At 45.9% G+C, this 11,928-nt stretch overlaps 1 protein-coding gene across 3 annotated transcripts in view; it reads right to left on the minus strand.

The window, feature by feature from the left end:
* The window catches only part of SLC24A4 (solute carrier family 24 member 4), a 90,530-nt gene extending 89,815 nt beyond the window's left edge, over positions 1 to 715 (minus strand). For all 3 annotated transcript variants that reach the window (XM_066607534.1, XM_066607532.1, XM_066607533.1), the window contains exon 1: positions 408 to 715. In XM_066607534.1, the coding sequence (XP_066463631.1) occupies positions 408 to 564 (157 nt within the window). In that variant the 5' untranslated portion in view covers positions 565 to 715. The remainder of the gene's footprint in view (positions 1 to 407) is intronic.
* Between the last annotated feature and the right edge of the window lie 11,213 nt (positions 716 to 11,928).

Genomic DNA, 11,928 nt, shown 5'->3' on the forward strand with positions numbered 1-11,928 from the left:
AGGGATGAAGAATGATTATGTGCCTGATGGGGGTGGTAGTCTTGTTTGCTGTAGTATCAGGTTGTACACAGATCTTACACCTATTCCACCATCTGTCACTAGACTCCAGTACAGAACACAACGTCCCCATTCCTGCTGCTGAGTAAATCCCTCAATTTCTATCAGTCTGAGCAGAAGAGAAAGAAGCAGATCTCATACAATCAGATCTATACGACCTCCATCTGGCTATTTACAGCCGCACAATACTGATACAATGTAGCGACTTCCCGGGATTCCCCGGCACCGGCAGCAGCTTGTGGCACAGGTCTGCCCGCACTTGTAAGGGCACAGGGCAGATGCTGCAAGTAGTGAAGGAGATCCCGTGCATGTCAATGGGCTGCCATCTGTGCCCCACGAAAGACACTCACCTGGTCCTTGCAGAATGCCAGCCAGGCACCACACCGCGAACAGGAGGCAGCAGATGAAGGCGCCCTGCTGGAACATCGTCTCCCTTCTCTTCCTCTTGCCCATTCTCAGGAGCTGGGTCCCGGCTTGGATGCATGTCCACCCTCCCCAGCCAGTCATGTCCCCGGCTGCTGCTGCAAGGTGTGGGGTGCACAGTGCGGATGAGACCCCCTAGGGCTGCTGGGCGCTGCGTAATGATGGGCACAAGGTGCAGGGAAGGGTCCCACACAGCATGGCAGCCCAGCACAGGGGGACTGACTGCTCCTCAGGCTGTTCTCCTGCACACACTGATCCCAGGCTGGGAGGGAGCCCTCTCCTCCTCCTCCCCCTCACCCACCCTCCCTGCCAATCACTGGAGGAAACTTACCCTGCCACACTGCTTTCACATGGAGCACAGCACCCTATACCTGATGCCCCAACAGCAAAGCCACGGGAGGTGTGGAGAGGGTAGAAACTAAATGGAATTATGTGATTCATTAAAAGGAATGTGTCATCAAAAAATGAACTATTGTTTAAACCAAAATCATACGTTAAACACTTTTTGAAAATCTTGTCTTTTTTTTGCTTTTCTATGTCACTGTGTATATTTAAAAAAATTCTAATATCTTGCAGTTTTCACTCTGGACACACAGAGAAGTGCGATATAGGTCTGAGAAAATTGGACCTATATAGCATTCACTTGCCTGCAGTTTTACACATGATTTTCAAGCGTATCGATGTATTTTGCATGAAAAACACACAATATGAACCAGATTTACTTGTGACTTCCATCTATGTGAAAAAAAAATTGCAAGTGGTTGCAGTAGTTAAATTAGAAAAAGCGCATTGTGCTAAGAAATAACAAGAATTTCCCCAAAATAGGGCATACTGTGATTCTTCCATCTCGGATTCGCATTCCGAGAGAAAAATCCCCGATGTGTATAAACCCATTTAAAACAATGGATTCTTTACATGTGCAAGTTACGTCCATATTGCAATCGTGCGTATTTACACATCTGTAGGCATTTTTATGCTCGCCTGCCAGTGCCGTAAAAACATGTGAACAGGCACATAAATCTAACGTTTATGCGCCCGTTCAGACGGCCCGAGCCCTGCACATATATGCCGAAACCGCAATGCCGTTGGGCGGGGATAGACAGTTTAGCTCTGCTAAGCTGTTTCCCCTTTCCCTCATGACTCTCTGCAAGGGGATGGGCTGAACGGGGGTGGGGCTAAGCTTCCGTCCCCTCTCCTCCCCTTGTCGGCAGTCAGCAATGGGCGTCCTGCCCCCTCCCATTGCAAACAGCCCAAGAGGAGGAGGGAAGGGGTGGGAGTTTAGCAATCACTCTGCTAAACTCCTTCCTAACTCCCTTCTCCAGCAGCTGTCATAGGCTCCCATAGGAGTCTATGCAGCTGCCGGCGGCGTAAAAGCGCCCTGGCCAAAATGCCCCATCTTGGCCGGCTGGGTGCTTTTACTCCGCGGAAATACGCCCATGTGCACTGATGCATTGTAAACCAATGCATCAAAGGGGCAGCGTATGTAGGCTGGGCGTGAAAACCCAGCCGATATACGCCCGTGTGAATCCAGCATTAGTCTCATAACATACTGACTCTACCTAGAGTAGCAGCTAAACTTTCTTTCACCCATGAAAATACAGTTTACTACCATAGTCTTGTATTTAAATGCCCTGGCCTCTCCTGTTGGAAACCTCCCCACCCTATGACAATTAGCACTTGGGGCCAAAGCATTGCCAACAGCCCTAGTTACACTCCTGCTGCTGACTGTTGCTGGTTCCTTTTTCTGTCTTCAGAAAACATAGGGTTTGTCGCCATGTAATGATGATGGCAGATTACAAGATCCTTCTAATAATAATTGTCAATAGCAAGAATAAATGCAAACTTTACATGTGATTAAATATGTCTAAAGTTGGACAGTGTGGTGATCAGAGTCAGGACCAGATTAAAAGGAGGATGTTGTGGCGTTCTGGGATTGCTGCCATGGTGATAGTCTGGTGCCTGTTAGCAGGTGGTTCTCCATCTTCTGGCCCTGGTGGGTGTGGTATTACGGTAGGTGAGACATGCTTAGGGGCACCTGAGGGTAATTGTCACAGCTATTTAGTCTGGCTGAGGCTGGACTGAATTGCCATTGATTCTTCAGTCTAGCTCTGACTGTGGTCTCAGTCAGAGCTTGGTCCTGGAACTATCATTTGCCTGCTGCATCGCAAAGCTAACTTTGTGTTTCTTTTCTTTTGTGTTTCTTATATTATTCAGTTTGATGTGTTTATGTGCAAGATCTGCGGGTTACGGTTCCAGCATGTCCTGGGTGGACGTGACAGAGGGTACCTGGGGCAAACAAGATGGAAATAGAAGCCCCCACCAAAACTACTAGTCAGGTAATCCACATTATAAATGTCCTCTTTATGCTGTTGTTGCCAATTGCAATGATCCCTACAGATCTGTGCAGGAGCTGTTCCTGATCAAGGACCTGCACCAATTGTAAAGGTCGACATCAGCAATGGTGCTCTTTCAACCAGGCAAACCTTTGTTTCCTTTGACAGCAATGGTTTCTTTTTGGCTTTGAACTCACACAATCCAACTTAAAGCAATCTTCAGCGTTCTGTGACTGTGGAGCACATCAATCTGCAATTTTTGCTGCACTCACGGTGCAGTTCAGGCAATGTCAGTTTATTTTTTTGAGAGAGAGCCTGTGTAAAAATTTGTCATCCCTTGTGCTGAGCATCGTGGTGGACCGGACTGTAATTGATTATCAATGCTTCCAATAGTTTTATGTCTCTGGACGTTTCTAATAACCATAGATTAGTTGTATCTAGAGATGAGCGAGCGTACTTGGAAAAGCACTACTCGCTCGAGTAATTTGCTTTATCCGAGTATCGCTGTGCTCGTCCCTGAAGATTCGGTGCCGCTGCGGCTGACAGGTGAGTCGCAGCGGGGAGCAGGGGAGAGCGGGCGGGAGAGAGGGAGAGAAAGATCTCCCCTCCGTTCCTCCCCGCTCTCCCCTGCAGCTCCCCGCTCCGTGCCGGCACCCGAATCTTCAGGGACGAGCACAGCGATACTCGGATAAAGCAAATTACTCGAGCGAGTAGTGCTTTTCCGAGTACACTCGCTCATCTCTAGTTGTATCCTATCCTGTTTGACATCTGTCTATACAATAACCCTCCAAGGTGGAGGGCAGCAATGTGGTACCTTTGCTTAACCAAAAGAAACTTACATTTCATTTTCCTCAAAAATAACCTGTAAAAAGTGTACTGCAAGCTGCTTAATGTTTATGGCCGAGGAGCCTTACTTGTATTCTGCTGCAGCAAAATGAAAGCAACAATGTAATTGGTTGCTATGGACAACTACGGCAAGGACATTTTTTTTTTAAACAATTTCAGAAATGTACTTCCAAGAGCACTCCCTTACAGTATACTGTACTAAGTTGCTCAAAAGAAATCTTCCTCGCCAGAGGCGTAACTTGAAGCTCCCGGGCCCCAATGCAAAACCTGTAACAGGGCCCCCAACTATAATGCTTTATTCATAGTACTGGGTTCCCTATATGGAGAAGAGAGGCCTTATGGGCCCCCTAGGGCTCCTGGGCCCGGGTGCAACTGCCTCCCCTGCATCCTCTATAGTTACGCCCCTGTTCCTGGCTTGTGTTCTGATTGGCCATTATACATAAGTTAGCATCAAATTGGTTTCTTCTTTTTGTCTCAATCATATAAACTATGTTTGTTTACTCAAAGTTTTTATGAAATAACTCCAGGGTTTTAAAAGATATTTACATTATGTAAAACAATCTGAAATCTACACAAAATTATGAACATAACACATACTGAATTTATGTTGTCAAGGGCGGCATCTGTATGGAGTTTGTATGTTCTCCCTGTGTTTGTGAGGGTTTCCTCTCACATTCCAAAAACATACAGATAGGTGAATATAGATTGTGAGCACCAATGGGAACAGAACCCTGTGATATAAAGTGCTGCATAATATGCATGAGCCTCATAAATAAATATTATTATGGAGTGGGCTCAAAAGGGGGTATTGAGTGGGGAACTAAGAGGAGGAATTATTACTAAGTGGGCATAAAAGGGGTACTATGCCTCAATAGGGACATAAAAGGGGGCATTATTACGGTGTGAAGGCAATAAGGAGGTAATATGACTCAGTGGAGGCATAAAAGGGGGAAGCATGACTGAGTAGGGGAAAAAAGGGGTATTATTATTGAGCGAGGGCATTAGGGGTATTTTGAATGAGTGATGGTATAAAAGGGGACATTAATACTAAATTGGGGCATCATGATGATTTATCTGTTCAGTCATTGCTGACTTTCATTCACCTTGTGGATCAGCATACGCCATGCTTTCCTGTCTTTGGCCGCTATCTTCAGATTTTCCACAGTCATGTTCGTGTCAACCTTGATTGTGTCTATTCAGCACAATCTTAGGCGTCCTCTTCTTCTGGACCCACTGACTGTGCCAACCATTAAATGTTGTTTCCAGAGAATTGGCTCGTATGACCAAAATATGAAAGCCGTTGTTTGGTGATTGTGCTTTCTAGTTAAACTTTTGGTCTGACATGGTCTTGGATAAGGGACATTATTACTGAGTGTGGTGCTGCACACAGTAACAGTAACCCCCTTTTTGCGCTCCCTGTAGCCCTCACACAGGAAGAGACACTTTTACTGTCCCACACTCAGTAATAATGCCTTCATTATGCTCTCAATCAGTAATAATGCCCCCTTATGCTCCAATTTAGTATTAATGTGTGAGGCCTACAGGGAGCACAAAAAGGGGGATACTGTTACTGTGTGCGGCACCATGGGTGGCATTATTACTATCATGGGCACTATAGATGGAGATGTGTGTAGAATATTATGTAGAAGTGTGGAAAACAAAGGCAAGTTGTGGGTATATTGAGCAGCCAAAAATGTATCTGTGTTTATTTTTACAGGGACAATCTGTGACCAGGAGAATGCATCCTGGCAGTCTGGGCTAGATGGAGAAGAAAAGGCAAAGTGAACAACTCCAGTCAGAGAGGACTTCACCTATCATACCTGAAGTTAGCTGTACTGTAATCAAAATCAGGAGGCTGGAATCGGCACACGTGACGGGGCGGAGCTACGCGATGATGCGTAGAAGGGGGCGGAGCCAGAACGCCGCTGCTGCCGGACCGAGCCGAAGGTAAAAGACCCTTCTGCGCAAGCGCATCTAATCGGGAGATTAGACGCTGGAATTAGACGGAGCCATGGAGACGGGGACGCCAGCGCAGGGAAGGTAAGTGAATAACTTCTGTATGGCTCATATTTAATGCACAATGTATATTACAAAGTGCATTAATATGGCCATACAGAAGTGCATAACCCCACTTGCTTTCGCGAGACAACCCCTTTAAGTCCTATATCACAGAGTCTCTGGCCAAACGACATATCAGGCCGTCCAGTTCCCCTGCAGGGCAGGTCTCTTCTTTGTAGAGAAGAAGGATGGGACATTGAGGCCTTGTGTGGATTATCGGGCTTTGAATAAAATTACAGTGAAGAACCAGTGCTCCTTACCCCTGATTCCTGATTTATTGAATCAGGTGGTAGGGGCCCACAGGCTTTCCAAATTGGACTTAAGAGGGGCTTACAATTTAATTCGCATCTGAGAGGAAGATGAGTGGAAGACCCCGTTCAACACCCCGTTAGGACATTTTCAATGTCTGGTCATGCCCTTCGGACTTTGTAATGCCCCCGCTGTGTTCCAGGGGTTTATGAACGTGGTCTTCCACTACTTCCTGGGGGTATTTTTGGTCATATATCTCGATGACATTCTGGTGTACTCCCCAGACTGGGACTCACATGTGCGGCACCTGAGGCTGGTTCTGACCCGCTTGCGTGAGTACTAACTTTTTGTCAAGTTGGACAAATGCAATTTTGGCACTAAACAAGTGTCTTTCCTTGGTTATGTGATTTCACCCACGGAGATTCAAATAGAGTCTGATAAAGCGGCAGCAATCTCCCAATGGGTCAGACCAGATAACCTGAAAGCTCTCCAGCGGTTTCTAGGTTTCGCAAATTTTTACTGTAACTTCATTAAGAATTATTCGGTTATTGCGCAGCCCCTGACCGATCTTACTAAGAAGGGGGCCGACTTGGTAAGTAGTCGCCAGAGGCCTTGGAGGCTTTTAGTCGTCTCAAGAGAGCGTTTACTGCTGCCCTGGTACTAGTACAGCCTGACGTGCGGTGACCATTCTTCATTGAAGTCAATGTGTCTGAAGTAGGGCCAGGGGGCTGTACTGTCTCAGGAAATCAGCGGAAGATCTGGGTATAGCCCCTGTGCGTTCTTCTTGCGGAAGTTCAGTTCGGCGGAACGTTACTACGACGTGGGTAATCATGAGTTATTGGCGATTAAGTGGGCTCTAGAAGAGTGGCGTCACCATCTTGAGGGGGCAAGGCATCCCATTACCGTATACACTGATCATAAAAACTTGGTATATCTCGCCAATGCTAAGACACTCACAGCTCGTCAAGCCAGGTGGGCGTTGTTTTTCGCCAGGTTTAACTTCGTCGTTACATATATTCCAGGGGAGAAGAACGTGAAGGCGGACGGCCTCTCACGGAGTTTGGGTTCGCCGGAAAGTAAGACAGTGGCTCCCGAGAATATCTTGGCCCCTGGGGTGGTGGTGGCAACTGTAGAATCTGATCTCGTTCCTCGTCTACGGAGTTGTTAGCAGGGCGCTCCCTCGCGGGTGCCGGAGGGCAGCTGGTTTGTGCCAGAGACCTTGCATCTCAGGGTCATTGAAGAGTCTCACTCATCTGTTCTCGCAGGTCATCCGGGTGTTCAGGGGACTCTGGATCTTTGTTCTAGACATTACTGGTGGCCAGGCATGTCTTGGGAGATCCATGACTTTGTTAAAGGGGTTGTCCCGCGCCAAAACAGGGTTTTTTTTTTATTCAATAGGCCCCCCGTTTGGCGCGAGACAAACCCAATGCATGTGTTAAAAAAAAAAAGTTTAGTACTTACCCGAATCCCCGCGCTGCGGCGACTTCTTCCTTACCTTACTAAGATGGCCGCCGGGATCTTCACCCACGATGCACCGCGGGTCTTCTCCCATGGTGCACCGTGGGCTCTGTGTGGTCCATTGCCGATTCCAGCCTCCTGATTGGCTGGAATCGGCACACGTGACGGGGCGGAGCTACGAGGACCAGCTCTCCGGCACGAGCGGCCCTATTCACCAGAGAGAAGACCGGACTGCGCAAGCGCGTCTAATCGGGCGATTAGACGCTGAAATTAAAGGGCACCATGGAGATAAGGACGCTAGCAACGGAGCAGGTAAGTGAATAACTTCTGTATGGCTCATAATTAATGCACGATGTACATTACAAAGTGCATTAATATGGCCATACAGAAGTGTATAACCCCACTTGCTTTCGCGGGACAACCCCTTTAAGGGATGCTCTGTCTGTGCACACAGTAAAAGTCGGCGTCCAAAGGGGCCCCTGAGACTGTTATCGGTGCCGTCTCATCCGTGGTCGCATTTATCGGTAGATTTTATCACCGATCTGCCTGGGTTTTAGAAATTCACCGCGATCCTGGTTGTTGTGGACCGCTTCTCAAAAATTGCACATTTCGTGGTGCTAAAGAAGCTACCTACTGCTATAGTTTGCCAGGATTTTTGTAAAAGAAATCATTCGTCTACATGGGGTTCCCGAGAACATTGTATCTGATCGCGGTGTTCAGTTTGTTACGCAATTTTGGCGAGCTTTCTGTAGAGACCTGGGAACGTCGCTTTCCTTTTCATCAGCATTCCACCCGCAAACTAATGGTCAGACTGAGCGGAAAAACCAGGATTTAGTGCAATATTTACGGTTGTTTGCTAGCGAAAAGGCTCATCAGTGGGCAGAATTCCTGCCGTTGGCAGAGTTTGCGCTAAATGACTGTACTTGTTCCTTCACTGGGGTGTCTCCATTCCGTTGCGCATATGGTCAGCATCCTCGCTTCCTTACAGCTCTTTCTACTCCGTCTGCCTGTCCTGCAGCTGATGTCGCCACAGATGCGCTGCAGGGGGTATGCAAAGAAGTACGGAAGAACTTGGAAGCAACGGGGGCTCGTATGCAGTTGCGTAGTGGGAGGAGTCTGTCAGTATCTGAACCTTACAGGATTAGACAGAAGGTATATTTGTCTTCTAGAAATTTTAAATTGAAGGTTCCGTTGTTGAAACTGGCACCACGTTACGTGGGTCCCTTTGTCATAATGCGGGTAGTAAATCCGCTCGCTTATGAACTTTATTTGCCATCTAAATGGAGGGTTCATAGGGTCTTAACAAGTCATTATCGAAACCTTTTGTCCCTTCAGTCAGACGTGTAGCTAGGCTTTCTGTCACCTGAGACAAAGAATCACTTTGGCCACCCTCCACCCCAACTTCAGTCTTCACTTCCAGGTACAGGGGCAGACTATGATGTCACCAACACCAGGGCAATGTAATTGCTGCAGTCAATCACTAGCTCCCTTCAGCCGGTGATTAGCTGCGATTTTTCACATGACCTGGTGTCAGTGACATCAGGACTCTGTCCCCAGAAGTGAAGGTCAGAGGGGACCAGGTTCCAATGAAACAGCAGCAATGGAAGAGTGGGACAAGTGAGTATATTTTATTTTAGTTTCAAAGGATTTTATTGCATTTTAAAGGCAAACATAAGATTGGTTTACAACAATCTTAAATCCCCTTGCAGTGGGCCAACTATGGCTTACAAAAATATTGTATGCCTAAAGTAACTGTATACTCAAGTATATAGGAGTATGTCGAAGGGTTAACAAAGGGTGTTGAACAAAGAGTCTTTAAGAATCCATATCAAATTCCTGGAATATCTATAATACATAAATGGAATTGGTTACTAGGGTGATAATTAGATAGGGGATATATTGTAGCGTAGACCCGGAACCTCAAGATAAACAATCCAGGGTTGCAGACATTTAAGAAATTCAACATGGTCTGAGTTCTGATTGCGTGAATCCTTTCATATAGCATTATTGTGGATATTCGGTTGATAACTTCAGAGAAGGAGAGAGAGCTGATTTCCATTTGAAAGCGATATGAATATTTGAATCATAGAGGATGATGTCCCAGAAGGAAGACCATACAGGATTTGGGAACCAGACCCACAAACAGGTAGTTAAGCAAGTTATTACCTGCGACCACAATCTTTTGACCTTTAGACAAGTCCATGAAATGTGAAGCATATCACCCATTTATTGACATCCTCGGAAGCATAACGGAGAGGAAGACGAGTAAAGGTGGTGCAATCTCTTAGGTACTAAATATGTTCTATGCAGAATTGTAATTGAGGTTTCCATAAGGGAGACCACCCGTAGGTCCGCTTCCCACCTCGTCATAAACAGAAGCTTCTCCCCGGGTAAAGGTTAATTTAGTATGTTAGAAAATAAGAGTATGCCGGAATGCACACGGCCGGGCGGATTCCTCATGCGCAGCAGAATCCAATTCTGTGCCCGGCTAGGGACCCCTGCGTACCTGTCCGGATTCTTGTCATCTGTGCTGCGGATGTGGTGGCGCACATGCGCAGAACAGATAATGCCGCACCGTCACTAGGCGATGATGGAGATCCCACGGGCTTTCCGCAATGATGATTGCGGAAGGGCAGCGGGTCGGACGGCTTCCATTGACTTCATAGCAATTGATTTCCACCCGTGGGTATGCAAACCCGCTTTTACATTGCATACTTATGGCAGGTATTTGCTGCAGAATCCGGACGCCTGCTCCGGATTTACGCAATTCAAATAAGTCCGTATGCATTGGGCCTATATCTTATTTTAATACAGCAGACTGAATATCTTTTTCAAAACACGTTCCCAGATAACCCCTCTGACCCCTTAGTGACCAGCCATACAGAGGGCTTATTTTTGGGATGACTTGTAGTTTTCATAAGTGCCATTTTGAGGTATATACAACTTTTTGATCACTATTTATTACTGTTCTGTTGAAGAAAGATCAACCAAAAATGACTACAGAATTAACCACACAGGATAAATAAGGTAATATTTTATAGTAAGGGTTGTTACCGATGTGGTTATACCAATTATTTGTAGTTTTTTTCTTATCAAAATCATTGTGTGAGGGGGAAAAAGTTTTTAAAATGTTGTTCTGTAAAAATGTTTAGATGCCACTGCCAGCAATGACTGCAGCATCTACAGAGTTAAACAGCATAGAGAAGTGATTTAGATGAGCAAGTTCTCATCTTTTCATTTCTTTTCTGAGAAAAATACTCGCATATGTGACAGAGAATAAATATGTTCTCTGATTAATAATGGAGGGTGATAACATAAAGAAAAGTCCATGTACCCCCCATCCCTGGGACAGACAAGAGAATCACAGATAGTTCTCCGCTGCCACCCCCTTTGCTCAGCACACAGACATGACTGCTGTAATTTCAATATTCCTGACCCTACTTCAAATGGCTGTAGCTCCAATTTTATATGTTCTATATAAATAGTTTGGGTGTTATTTTAAAGCCAAGAATCCTGGCTTTAAAAGTATACCACATAAAGGCATGTTGGTAGCACTCATAGAACCAGAACTGTAGCCATTTGATTTAGAACAAGCTCAGTTCATCTAAGACTGAACCAGCTCCGTGCCAGGTAAACCGTGATGGGGTTAAATTTCCAGGCTGGTGCCCCTCCTTCCCCTCAGTCCTTACTGCACCTGGGGCACATGCCCCACCTGCACCCCATAACTCTAGCCCTGTCGTAGTTGTCTTTATTTAGTAACAGTATGGTGGTATTCAGTCACTATGTGGTGGTAATATGTGAGCATGGTGTGGCAGTATTATTTGGCCATTATATAGTGTTATTATTGGTAACATTGGTCTTGGTATAGTGACTTTTGTTCAATGACAGTATGGAGGAAATATGAATGGAGATATTATTTGCACCTTGTATATGCAATATGTGATATTATTTTGGGGTATAGTCTAGGGTAATATATCAGTGTTCCGCTGTTTGTTACATTATTCCTTAACCTGTAAAGGTAAGGGCAAGCTAAGCAGCCTATCTATTTTGTTGCTAAGCGCAATTCGTCAGAAAAGTGTGTCCTTACTTGAACTTTAACATGGGGTTGGTATATATTTATGTTAGGGAAGGGGGGCATTCAGAAATGTGCTATAAGGCCTAGCCTTTTCTAGTTGAGGGGGGCCAGCTTTATTTTTTCCATGGGGTCTTGGCACTCTTGGCACACAACCAGGCATGTTTCCATTAAAGGGAATCTGTCACCATATTTATGCTGACCTATCTGATGGCAGAATAAACTATGGACAGACCCTAATTGCAGCAGGGGTGGGGGGTGGTGTAACTTACTTTGTTCGGTGCAGTAGTCTTTTAAATATCTGAATCCTGTACTGCAGTGTGAGCACGGTATGCAGTCATCTCTGTGCTCATTCTGCATAGTCCGCAATTTTCATGCGTTATGCCTGCTATGGCCAGACTGGGACTAAAAAAGGCTCCAATATAAGCAATA

This window comes from Eleutherodactylus coqui, chromosome 6, assembly GCF_035609145.1.
Source record: "Eleutherodactylus coqui strain aEleCoq1 chromosome 6, aEleCoq1.hap1, whole genome shotgun sequence".
Taxonomy (NCBI): Eukaryota; Metazoa; Chordata; class Amphibia; order Anura; family Eleutherodactylidae; genus Eleutherodactylus; species Eleutherodactylus coqui.